Source organism: Pleurodeles waltl, chromosome 8 (genome assembly GCF_031143425.1).
Source record: "Pleurodeles waltl isolate 20211129_DDA chromosome 8, aPleWal1.hap1.20221129, whole genome shotgun sequence".
NCBI classification, from domain to species: Eukaryota; Metazoa; Chordata; class Amphibia; order Caudata; family Salamandridae; genus Pleurodeles; species Pleurodeles waltl.
The window spans coordinates 1,352,407,536-1,352,420,879 of record NC_090447.1 but is presented as its reverse complement, the minus strand read 5'-3'; the positions used below and the strand labels follow the sequence as shown (position 1 = coordinate 1,352,420,879).

Genomic DNA, 13,344 nt, shown 5'->3' with positions numbered 1-13,344 from the left:
ATGTCTGCATCGGAATGTTGCGTGTGTGAATGTCTGCGTGATCTGTGGTGCTTATGTTTGGATGAGCTTCTCTTGGGTGTTGAGGTGTGTGCAGGCTGGTCTGATGGTGTGGGTGGGACAGGCAGAGGAACAGGAGACTGGGAGGAGGGAGTTAGTAGAGGGAGGCAGGAGACAGGGACAATGGCTGCCGTCAGTGCTGAGGCCAGAGCCTGGAACGATCGCTGATGGGCAGCCTGACCCGAATGAATGCCCTCCAGGTACGCATTGCTGCGATGAACCTCCCTCTCCACCCCCTGGATGGCATTCAAAAGGGTAGTCTGCCCAACAATGAGTGTTCGGAGGAGGTCAATGACCTCCTCACTGAGGGCAGCGGGGGTAACAGGGGCAGGGCCTGAGGTGCCTGGGGCGAAGGAGATGCCCGGCTTCCTGGCAGAGCGGGCACGGGGCGAACGCTGAGGGGCTGCTGGGAGGGCGGAGATGGTGCGCTGGGTGGCGGCTGTACCTGTAATGGGGGGGGCACGGATGGTGCCACCCCCGCAAGGGAGCTCCCTTCCGAGGACGTGTCCGTGTCGCTGCAGGCTCCAGTCGTCCCCGTCGTGGAGCTCCCCTCGCCCTCCGTCTCACTGGTCCAGTCTGACTCTGTGGCATGGCCCTCCTGGGCCATGTGAGATGCAGCTCCCTCCTGCCCCGATGCCACTTCTCCTCCGCCTGATGATGCTGATGCACACAAGCACAGAAAGACAAACAAAAAGGGGGGGGGAGAGAGAAATAAAGGGATATTGAGTACATGGATCTCCGGTACAGTTAGCGGACATGACAGACACAGATGCCCCCTGCACTAAGTTGCGCACTTGGGGTCCGCTACGCATTCCGTGGAACATGCCCTACACGCCTAGAGTTGACAACTGCACCCATGGATGACACGGCCCAGGGATGGCTGTACTGACAAACTACTGAGGGTGGTGGCTGGGGACACAGGGGCTTACGGGGGTGCCCAGCCTACAGATATCGCCCTGGCCTAGGGGGACCCACAGCCCTCCTCCCCCACCCAGACACCTCCACTGCGCGACAACAGAGTAGATAATGCTTGTACTCACCCCCTTGTGTCTGCTGTGCTGCCCTCACGCGCCCATCCAAATCAGGGTAGGCCACCGCCAGGATCCGGAACATCAGGGGGGTCAGTTGACGGCAGGCACCCCGCCTACGTTGGGAGGCCATCCCCAGCAGAGACTCGGCGGTCTTCTTGGTCCCGCGGCGGATGTCCTCCCACCTCTTGCGGCAGTGGGTGCCCCGTCGATGGTGGACCCCCAGGGTCCGGACTTCCTTGGCGATGGCACGCCAAATCCCAATCTTCTCATGGGCGCGGACCTATGTGACACGTACAGGGAGGGAGAAATACCACGTTCAAGTTTGTCTGCATTTTCCTTGCCAGTGGCCCAACGCCCCCCATCCCCGCCAGGCCCCCCGCCATGCCCCCCGCCATGCCCCCCGCCAGGCCCAACATGCCCCCCATCCCCGCCAGGCCCCCCGCCATGCCCCCCGCCAGGCCCAACATGCCCCCCATCCCCGCAAGGCCCCCCGCCAGGCCCAACATGCCCCCCCATCCCCGCCAGGCCCCCCGCCAGCCCCAACATGCCCCCCCATCCCCGCCAGGCCCCCCGCCATGCCCCCCGCCAGGCCCAACATGCCCCCCATCCCCGCCAGGCCCCCCGCCAGGCCCCCAAGCCAGCCAGTGGCCCCAAACCCAGATTGAATTAAACTCACTTGTTGGTCTGGAGGACCGTAGAGTAGCGCATACTGGGGGAGGACCCCATCCACAAGTTTCTCCAACTCCTCTCCAGTGAAGGCAGGGGCCCTTTCCCCAGTCGCAGCAGCCATTGTCCCTTCCAGACCGAGGTCACAGCAACACTTGCAGTATAGGTCCTCTCCTGTGAAAGTTCAAGTCGCAAGTGGATAAGTAGATAGAAAATGGCGGTCACGTCCGCGGCGGTGCGTACCGCGGCGGGGCGTCCCGCCACCGCCGGCGCCCTTCGCCATTGGCTCCTGAAACCCATAGGCTTCAATGTTAACCAATGCGGCTTCGCGCCGCGGTCTTCGCCCGCCGCGGTGCCCCGCCAGCGCATTGACCTCACATCCCATTGTCACACTTCACAGGTCAGGCAGCCGCCATTTCCAGGGCCCACATGGCTCAATTTCAACTGCGTCACACAGGCCTAGGCCTTGTATAGCCACTCAGACACGCCATTCACTGCATAGAGAATCGTTTACTGTGCTAGCTGTGAGTACGTACCTGTGGGTTGCTTGACTGTGTGCTCCATGTTGTCCTTCCTAGGCACCATCCGCTGGGTTTGGCGAGGAGACGGATGAATCCTCCCGTGTACCGACCGCTGGTGGACCTGTCGACAATGGAAGAACGCCACATTATCCTGACCTACCGTCTTAACCGTGCCACTATACATGAACTGTGTGCCCAGCTGGAGCCCGACCTGATGTCCCCCATCCGCCAACCCACAGGGATTCCCCCTCTGGTGCAGGTCATGTCAGTACTCCATTTCTTGGCAAGTGGTTCATTTCAGACAACAGTGGGAATTGCTTCTGGGATGTCTCAGCCCATGTTTTCGAAGGTGTTATCCAGAGTGTTGTCTGCCCTGATGAAATACGTGAGGAGCTACATCATTTTCCCTGAGGTGGGCGAATTGGCTACAGTGAAGGGTGATTTCTATGCCCTTGGACATATTCCCAACGTCATTGGTGCCATTGATGGGACCCATGTGGCTTTGGTTCCCCCAAGAGACAGGGAGCAGGTGTACAGGAACAGAAAAAGTTACCATTCAATGAACATCCAGGTGGTGTGTTTGGCTGACCAGTACATCTCGCATGTAAATGCCAAATTCCCTGGGTCAGTGCATGACGCCTACATCCTGAGGAATAGCAGCATCCCTTACGTGATGGAACAGCTAGAGACACACCGTGTATGGCTAGTGGGGGACTCTGGGTACCCCAACCTGTCGTGGCTACTGACCCCAGTAAGGAATCCCCGGACCAGGGCAGAGGAACGGTACAATGAGGCCCATGGGCGTACTAGGAGGGTGATCGAACGCACCTTTGGCCTCCTAAAGGCCAGGTTTCGGTGCCTGCATATGACAGGTGGATCCCTAATGTACTCACCTAAGAAGGTGTGTCACATCATCGTGGCCTGCTGCATGCTTCACAACCTGGCTTTGCGCCGCCAGGTGCCTTTCCTGCAGGAGGATGGTCGAGACGGTGGTGTTGTGGCAGCGGTGGAACCTGAGGAGAGTGACGAGGAGGAAGACGACGGGGCTGAAACAGACAACAGGGACAGAATCATTGAACAGTACTTCCAATAGGACACAGGTAACAATTCAAAGATAATTTAGTAAATGTGAACTACTCTCCTGCATCTCTGCTGCCTGTCTATTTGCCCCAGTGTATGATGACTGAGTTGTGGCTTTTCCCTCCCTATTTCAGATCTGGGGTCCCCACTACGAGTCCTGTGCTTCGTTTCCCCATGGACTACAGCTTTGTGGCAGCTGTTTGTTGACTTCACCATGTACAAGGACATATTTGCACTGTCATGTCAATTACAATTTATTGAAATCACAGCCAGACTCCAGATAGTTTTGTGCAAAATAGGTGTTTATTGAAGTGCTCAAAATGGGATGGGTGGTTTCAAGTGGGTGGGGGCTATGGTGAAGGAATGTCCATGGCAGAGTCCAGAGTAACAGTCACACAGGTGCATTGTCCAGAGGCCTGAGGAGAGATGGAGCATGGGCAGTTCAAGGATGGACAGGGTGACAATGTGGGACAGTGGGATGACATCAGGTGGTATCCATTGCTGGCGGGGGTCTTGACATCCTACTCTGTCTTCTTGCGAGATCTCAGGGCCCTCTTGCGGGGTGGTTCTTCTCCTGCAGGAGGTGGGGGGTCTGGTGGGCTGCTGCTGTGCGGGGGCCTCCTGTCCACTAGCGCCGGCGGAGGTGGTTGGCTGTTCTTGGTCCAGGCTAGTGGCAGGGGCCCTTGGGTGTTGTTGAGTGTCCGTCCTGGTGTTGACGAGGTCCTGCAGCAGCCCTACCATGGTAACCAGGGTGGAGGTGAGGGCTCTGATGTCCTCCCTGTACCCCCGATAGTGTTCCTCCTGCAGTACCTGGATCTCCTGGAACCGGGCCAGTACCGTCGCCATCGTCTCCTGGGAGCGGTTGTATGCTCCCATGATGGTGGTGAGGGCCTCGTGGAGAGTGGGTTCCCTGGGCCCGTCCCCCCCCTGTCGCACAGCTGCCCTCCGAGTTGCCCTGTTTCCCTGGGCCTCTGCCCCCTGGCCGGTGTGCCCACTACCACTGCCCCCAGGTCCCTGTTGTTGTTGGGGTGGTGGGTTATCCTGGGTGCCCTGTAGTGGTAGACACACCGCAGATTGACGCGCCCTGGAGACAGAGGCATGGGCCCGCTGGGTGGGAGCTGTGCTGGTGTTCCCAGAGGGGTTGGGGTCTGTAGTGGCCTGGGCCTGTGTGAGGGGAACCGACTGTCCAGAGGTCCCCGATGGTCCGGGCTGGTCATCGGTGTCCAGGTCGACAGAGCTGCTGTCATCGCTGACGGCCTCTTGGGTGGGGGGTGTGGAGAATTCTGGGCCCTCCGCGGCGGTGTGTTGACGGTCGGGTCCTGCAGGGGTATAGAGGTATGGTTATAGTTTCAATGTGTGGCATATGGGTGTATCTGTGGGTTCCCGTGTCCCCAAGTGCTGGCATTCGTGTGTGGGGGCTTTGGTGAGGGTGGCTTGTGGGGGGGATGTGTATATGCATTGGGCATGCTTTGGTGATGGGTGTCCATGCTTAGTGGACGCATGCAGGCCTAGATTTTGGGATGTGTGGGTTGTGATGGTGAGACATTGGCAGGGAATAGGTGTGCTGGGGGTGGGGGTGAGGATGGTGGTGGGGGTGAGGATGGTGGTGGGGGTGAGGATGGTGGTGGGGGTGAGGGTGGGGGTGAGGATGGTGGTGGGGGTGAGGATGGTGGTGGGGGTGAGGGTGGGGGTGAGGATGGGGGTGTGGGTGAGGGTGGGGTTCGAGGATGGGGTGAGGGTTGGGTTATGATTTGGCATGCAGGTGGGGGGGAAGCAGTAGTGAAGCTTCAACTTACCAGTATCCATTCCTCCGCCGACTCCTGCGAGGCCGCCAGGATGCAGGATGTTCAAGACTTCCTCCTCCCATGATGTAAATTGTGGGGGTTGAGGTGGGGGTCCTCCGCCAGTCTTCTGCACGGCGATGTTGTGCCTGGATACCATGGAACGCACCTTCCCCCGTAGGTCGTTCCATCGCTTCCTGATGTCTTCCCTATTTCTGGGGTGCTGTCCCACAGCGTTGACCCTGTCGACAATCCTCTGCCATAGCTCCGTCCTCCGGGCAATGCTGGTGTATTGTATCTGTGTGCCGAACAGCTGGGGCTCTACCCGAACGATTTCCTCCACCATGACCCTGAGTTCTTCGTCTGAGAAGCGGGGGTGTCTTTGGGGTGCCATGGGGTGGTGTGTATGATGTGTGGGGTGGAGTATGTGTAGTTAAGTGTGTTGAGTGTGGTGGTGTGTGTTGTTTTGTGTGTGGATAGTGTGTGGGTGATGGTGTGGAGTGGCTGTGGCTGCTAGTTTGTGGATGGTGGTGTCTCGCTCTGGCCTTCTTTCAGAATTTTTTGGCGTAGGGGTTTGTGGGTGATGTGGGTGTGTGTTTTATATTGTATTGTGTGTGTGGGAGTGGTGTGTGTATGTGTATCAGGTGTGTGGGATTCAAATCGTCCAATGTGGCTGAGTTTTGTTCGTTTGTGTGTATTCTGACCGCGGCGGTGTGTCCCGCCAATGGAATACCGCGTTTAAATGACCGCCGCGTGGATTCGTGGGTCGTAATGGCATGGGCGTATTTCTGTTGGCGTGACGGTGGAGGTTTTGTCACCTCCACTTTTCCGCCGACCGCTGGTCTGGCGGTCTGTTGTGGCTGTCGGATTTTCGGAGGTTTGCCTTCTGCGGGTCAGAATGACCGTGGTGGGTTTCCGCGACCGCGGCGGGATTATGGAGGATTTCTGACCGGCGGTAGGCGCCTTTTACCGCCGAGGTCAGAATGACCACCATAGTCTCTGCCAGATAAGGCATTACAAAGGTAAGTAACTTGTTCTATGTGCAGCCCAACAGTGCCACATACTGGTTGGCAGGGGTACTGCTCAAGAATTTCCGTGTTTATCTGTTTTATTAACACTATATTTCTGTAAAATATAAGCTTAACTCAGGCTTTTGTAGTTTTAGAAAGTTCACGACTTTTGGAATTAGTCGGACATTTTTTGCTTTTCACTGATATGCCAACTGACCTACACGTTTTTTGCATTTACTTATTCGTGCATCAGTGATCTTTGTTGCTGCACAAGTTACACCAGATCAGGTTAAGTACACCCTGGATGCTCGATTGCGTGCCACAAGTGCATTTGCCAACCTTTCTTTGCAGCTTTTGTCTTTGGCCACTCCTCTGTAACCTTTTTAGTTACAAGCCAACTGTACACATCCGTTTGTAAATCACATGTGCGTAAAGCACTTTTGCCTTCTTTTTAGATCTTCTATCTCGTTTCTTAATCAAACATAGCGTGAATTGTTCCAGAGTAATGATGAGTGAAGCCTAGAAATAGTTGTGTACATAAATCCAATAGAAATCGAGCTGTTGTAGCCCTTCTTCCTGCTTTTTGTCCGGGCCAGTTTTGAGAGGTTTAAGATGGCGATGGCCAGGTTATGACGTGTACATGAGACCGAATGCTATTTTGGGGCCGTTTCTAAAACCTCTCTAAAAGGTGACAAATGTTACATTCTTTTTTCGGTCTTGGCTGTAGGCTGCTTTACGTGTTGTTGGTGTCTTGTGGCTTCAAATTCAAGAACACATGCGTAAAATGGCCCTAGGGTCAGCACTTTCTCAAGATTGGATGCCTTGGTTGTCTTATATTTGTTTGCGGCTCAGGTGTTCTCTAGCTTTCCTCCATATCTTTTACCCAACGCCGCCCGCCAGCATTTCATTTTTACATTGTTTTTATTGGATGAGCTGGAGCCTCAACGATCCATGGGAGTGCACCGGTTACATCTCTCCATCCCTTGTTCCTGTGTACTCCCCCAACACGCTACCTTTTTACTTCACTTCCCCGCTCCTTGATGATCCCCGTCCCACTCCTAGTTTTAAACATGTGTCATTATTAATTTTACGGGGTATTTGTAGCTATAAAGTGTTACCGGGTCACAGACAATCATTGTTTGCTCTAGAATGCAGTTTTTCACTTTTTTCATTTTTTTATAGCTGTAAGTTACGTTTCTAAAATACCCTTCTGGCTTATTAGAACGATAAATATAATATCTAATTGTGCTTCTCGACCCACGTGCATGCATGTTTCATGACGCACGCTTGCACATGCGTTACTAAGCACGCTCATATATGTCACTATAAAGCACTCAGACACCTATGTCGGGGGTTGCATACGCATCGTGGGCCATCTTGAAATGGGCTTTCTTTCAGAAAAAGTTTGCGTCATGAAATATGTATTCACGTGTTTTGCAATGGAAAAATATAGCATTGTCAAAACCAGTAAGCTCGGCCTTTTAGAGCTGAGACGTATTGGCTTTGTCAGTAATGTTGCAATTGCTTGGCATTGTCATTCCAAATATAAAAGTGTTGTGCACATACTAGAATATAGCCATAATGGTGATTGAACTGGTATCAATAACCATCCATGATTTAAACTGTGCTTAAATTCTCTTTTTGCATTGTGCGGTTTAGATACTGTGCTTGGCAGAGCAGATCCAGTTCACTGCTGACATTGAAAATGCAATCCGGGATCGACAACTTAAACAAATCGAGGCAGAGCTTGTGAAGAAACGGGACCATTATACCAGCATAGACACTGGTATGGAAGATTCTGGAAATACAGGTATGAAAGGGCTGGCATAGTGCGTGTGATCACGATAAAGTGGTAAACATGTTTGCTGTATGCACTGTACGGACGCTGAAATAAGGAAACAAACCCTGGACAGAAAGGCCAGGGGCGTTGGTTGGTCAGTAAGACTGGGGAGGGCGAGCTTCACATTTTCTGACAATCAGGCTGGCATATAATGTTTAAATACATTATAGGACAAGCAGACTGCAATGAGAGGGGCCTGGGGGCTGGTGGAAAGGAAGAGGAATGCGGATTGGTAGGAGTGCCAGGAGAGAAAACACAATATTTTGTTAAATAACCAATATTTTTGAGGACTTTCAAAACACAAAGAAAGAGAGTGCGTATGTGTTTGTGTCTGCCTGCATGTTAAAATTAGTGGTCAAACCCAACACACATTTCACCATACCCGACTGAAAGCACCTGTACCCAACTACTTATCAGAAAATACGCTTAATAGGGGATTGTAACACCCCAAACACCCTCCCCCCCCCCCCCCCCCCGAAGCTACGCCCCTAAGAAAGGCATCCATTGTCCATGTGTGGATTAATGAGCGATCGTCATCCGACCGAGCCCTTGTAGTGGAAATGCATCCCAACAAGCCAGGGCCTAGAAGCACTTCACTTCATTAAAAACAATCCTCCATTTAAAAAAAAAAAAAATCCTTAGATTATGGTTACATTGTTGATGAAACGTATTCTGTAATTATGCATTGCCCCTTAGCATTGTCCTATGAATTAAGATAAAAGTGAAGCAAGTACAAAAGTCGAGGGTGGGGGAGGAGGCAGCGGAGACTGCTTTTCTGCTATTTTCCTTGCCTAATGCCACTAAACTCTGCCGTCACCAAGGAGTGCTGCTGCACCGTATTGATGTCACCGTGGCTGGAGGGAGAACGCCATGCTCCCTGGGTATGCTATTTAGGCTACAGTTCTTGTTAAAGTTTTTCAGATTTTCTTCTCACCGGGTCCCCAATCAACATGAAAGCAGGGGCATGGGAGGTAAGGCAAATAGATGGGGTTATCCAATCATTCTTAAACATAAGATATACAGTTATAGTCCTATACACTGAATTGTTCTGTCCATGTGAGGAATCCCAGACTCCTTAAAAAAGAGATAAAAGCGATTTTAAAATTAATTTTAATTGAAAAAGGTTTGCTATTTCTTTTAAAAGACGGCATTCACTAATATTAACGAATTTGCAACCTGTCCACGTTGCTATTTCGGCACATAATGAGCCCTTTAAAAAGTAAAATACAACATGGATAGAATTCTGGATTGAAACCTAAATTAAACCCAATGAAGAGTGTTGGGGTATTGTCGGAAGTCTGTTACTCAGGGGTCTCAAAGGCTGCAGCATAGATGACGCCACAGTATTTTGTGCTATTCAGCTGAGACTAGTGCTGGATATGATCTGTTTATTGACCCTTTAAATCTCGGTGACTTTTGATATTAATTGCCGCTATATCTTTCTGTGAATCCTGTGGACCCTAGTGGCACTTTACGAGTTGGATTGTTTCACCACGTTCCTGATCAATAGATTCCAGTAGTTCCAGATAGGGAACATGACTATGGTCCAACCCTTATGCCTTTCAGGTTGACTAAGCCTTTTCCTGGCTAGCGGAGGATCACCTTTCTCTGCTCCGAGAGTAAGTGTAGAAAAGCACCCTTTTTGGCATAGTTAGCCCCCACTTTTTGCCTGGCTTCTGATGTGGCTTCGACTGTTAGTGCACTGGGTCCCTGCTAACCAGGTCCCCAGTTTCAGATCTCATTCCCCAAAAGTGCGCAGTTGTCTTGCACAATTGGTAAACTCTTTAGCTACCACTGTAAGTCCCTAGTAAATGGTATCCTCGGTACCTAGGGTACTAAGGAAGGTCCCTGCTGGCTGCAGCACCAACTGTACCACCCATAGGGCCCCCCTCAACAAACCCACACAATACTGCCCTGGCAGAGTGCGTGTGTTACTGCAGGCTAAATTGAAAACAAGACCTGTCACACACCCCTGTGTGCCAGGTCCCCTATCACTGCATGTGCCAGGTGTCAGTCATCCTCTAAGGTAGGATCCATCAAGGCACATGTGAGGGCATATATACGTGAGCAGATATGCCCCTGCTATGTTTCTATCAATTCTGAGACATAGTATTGAAAAGGGGAGCCATTTGAAATACATGTGCTGGACACTGGTGATAACGAGTTCTCCAGCTACATGCTGGCTTCTCTGAATTCTGAGATGTTTGATATCAAACATCTCAGAATGATAAACCCCCACTGACCCCAGTGTTGGATTTATTAATGAATGCACATAGAGGGCATCTTACAGATGCCCCATGAAAACCTATCAGCTACTAGTGTGCTGACTGACTGGTCATGACCAGTTCTGCCACCACAGACTTGTTTCTGGCCCCCCAAGGTGAGAGCCAGTGCTCTCGCGGGCCTGAGACAAAAGTCTGCTCTGGGCGGAGGTGTTACCACCTCAACCAGGCAGGATGGACATTCCAGGGCTGGAAGCTTCAAAGGCCTTGCCGCCTTTGTAATGCAACCCAGATCTCTCCAAACTGCAGAGATGACCAACCCCCCTGTCCTGACACGACATTTGGCGGCAGCATAGGTGGGAAAATTAGACAGATTAGGATTAGGAGGTGTGCCCACTTTATGCCAGTCCCACTCCTAAGGTGGACGAGCTGAAGTGGACATTACTTTTTAAATGCCTCCATCTTGTTATTAGGGTTAGGGTTATGCCCACTTCCCAATGGAAGTGGTCATAAGAAGTGTTTAGTCACCCTAAAGGTGGGTATCCCATTGGCTACCACCTGGCAATCCCGATAATGCCCCTAAATTGAGAATTTTAGTGGCACCCCTGAACCCTGGAACTCGGGTACTGATGACCTAAGAAGACAAAGACAAATAAGAGTTGCACTCGCAGAAGAGGAAAAGAAGAAGCAGCTAATCACTCCGGACTGCCTGCTAACCTCAAAGGACTCTGCTCAAGAAGCCAACTCCTCCAGCTTTCAATAGACCCAAGTCTCCTGTGAGCAGTGGACTTGCTCTGTAGCAAGAAACTCCAAGGAAAAGACTGTACAGCTGCCGGAACCCAAACGCCTGAAGTGACCACTGCAGCCGACGTCCACGACCGAGATGAAGCCAATCAACAGTGCCAACGCAGTTCTGCAGGTGCCCAGAGACTGAATCCAGTGTTGTCTAACCCATCTTGGACTCACCTGACATGCCTGCAGCCCCTGCACCCAGGCCCCCTCTCTCGCAGCCTTGTGGTGAGAGGAAATCCAGACACCTCCAGTAACTACTGCACCTGTTGCCCCTGACTCCATCTGAGGTGGATCACTGGTGCCCACAATGTCCCTTGCCTCCCCTGAACTCAAGTCCACCGTGGGTCTACCCCTGCTGGACTCCCCGATGACGCCTGTAGCCTCAATACGCAGGACCCCCTGACCGCGAGTCCTCCCGGACAAGAAGACCTGATGCCTAAAGACAATACTGCATCCATCGCCCAAGGGTACAGGAGAAGAGGACCAAAGGTGCACTTACGTCCCTGAGCACCCCAAGTCCACTACCTACCTGCTTGTTGTTCCTGACTGGCTTCCTAGCCAGAGCCTGAAGCCTGTTTGTCACGTGGTCCAACTCCCAAAGAGAACTAGTGGGCACCCGGCCGCCCCAGTGCTGCTCGGTGTGATCTGTTGGTGTAGTTCTGATCAGTGCACAGTACTTACTTTTGCTACTTGAGCTCGACCTCGTAAGTCGTTGTTAACCCTGTGTTTGCTGAACATAGTTTTCCTCCATCGGATAACAATGAGAGAGCTCTGAAAAGTGTTCTTTTTCTGAAACTGCAAAGTGTTTATGCTTAAAAGTCTAATTACCTGATTACAAAGTTCTTGGGTTTGAAATATATAAAAAAAAAAGTTATTTTTCTAAATTGATCTCAGATTTATTCTTTGAGTTTGTGTCTCATTTATTACCTCTGTGAGTACAATAAATGCTTAGCATTACCCTCTGGTAAGCCTAACTGTTTGCCCACACTAACACAAAATAGGACATTAGTCCTATCTACATGTGCCTCTGCAAAACCAATTGGGGATCCATTGGACTCTGCACAGTGTACTTTATTTTAGTGCACTTTATAGAGAGCCAGCTTCCTACAGTAAGTTACAGCTCTCGTGGCCAAGGTGGCTGTAGATGGGATCCCACCATCAGAAGTAGGTAGTGGTTGTTATTGCCGCTGTTTTCTGATACGCAAAAAGAACAAATGTCTTTGTCCTATTCTAGACCTTTGGACCATCAATCTCTTCCTCAAAAAGGAAAAATTTGAGATGCTCACTTAGTTCAGGTGTTGTCTGCCCTAGACCAAGGAGACTGGCTGGTAGCTTTGGACTTGCAGGATGCGTATGTTCACTTTCCCATCTTGCCTGCCCACAGGCTTTATCTGTGGGTCAAGGTAGGCCACAAACTCTTTCAGTTAACTGTTCTTTGCTTTGGCCTTACCAGCACACCTCAGGTGTTTACTAAGGTGAAGGTGGTGGTGGCAGCTCATCTGCACAAGTTAGGAGTTTGTCTTCCCCTACTTCAACGACTTGCTGATGAAGGCGGACTCGCCCCAGACTGTTGTCTCTTACCTAATGACTACAGCAGACCTCCTGCATTTTCTGGGGCTCACTATCAACGTGCTGAAGTCACACTTGACTCCTTCTCAGATGCTCCTTGTCATTGGAGTTGTTCTAGGCACAATGCAGTTTTGGGCTTATCCTCCCAAGCAGTGAGTCCAGTATATTCATGCAATGATAGCAATGTTTCAGCCTCTGTCTCGATTTCGGTGAGAATGACTGTGAGGCTGCTGGGCCTCAGTGCCTCCTGCATCCTGTTGCTGAATCATGCCAGATGGCATATGCGGTTTCTGCAATTGGCCAGTGGGTGCAGCATCAGGAAAATCTCTCCGATATGGCCCAGATCTCGGAGGGAACTGCAAAAGAACTGCAGTGATGGCTCACAAATCGCGATTGGGTCAAAGACCGACTCCTCTCCATTCCCCAACCAGATCTGACAGTAGTGACAGATGCGTCACTCCTGGGGTGCGCTGGCATTCTGGGAGAGGTGGAGATCAGAGGACTCTGGTCTCCGGCGGATTCTGGACTCCACATCAACCTACTGGAGCTCCGGGCAATTGGTTGGCATTGAAGGCGTTTCTTACCTCTGTCAAGGGAAAGTTGGTGCAGGGGTTCACGGACAACACCACCACCATGTGATACTGCATCAAGCATTGTGAGCATGGTGATCATGCTGGGCCAAGAGGCCCTGCATGATATGGCTACAACAGCAGGGCATAACCCTGTTGGTTTAGTTCCCGGCAGGTTCTCTGAATTTCAGGGCAGAAAAACTCAG

General features: G+C 51.6%; 1 protein-coding gene across 2 annotated transcripts in view; it reads left to right on the top strand.

Annotated features, from left to right (window-relative positions):
* Positions 1-13,344, top strand: part of DYNC2H1 (dynein cytoplasmic 2 heavy chain 1) — a 1,541,159-nt gene that overhangs the window by 369,928 nt on the left and 1,157,887 nt on the right. For both annotated transcript variants that reach the window (XM_069202358.1, XM_069202357.1), the window contains exon 31: positions 7,806-7,956. In XM_069202358.1, the coding sequence (XP_069058459.1) occupies positions 7,806-7,956 (151 nt within the window). The remainder of the gene's footprint in view (positions 1-7,805; positions 7,957-13,344) is intronic.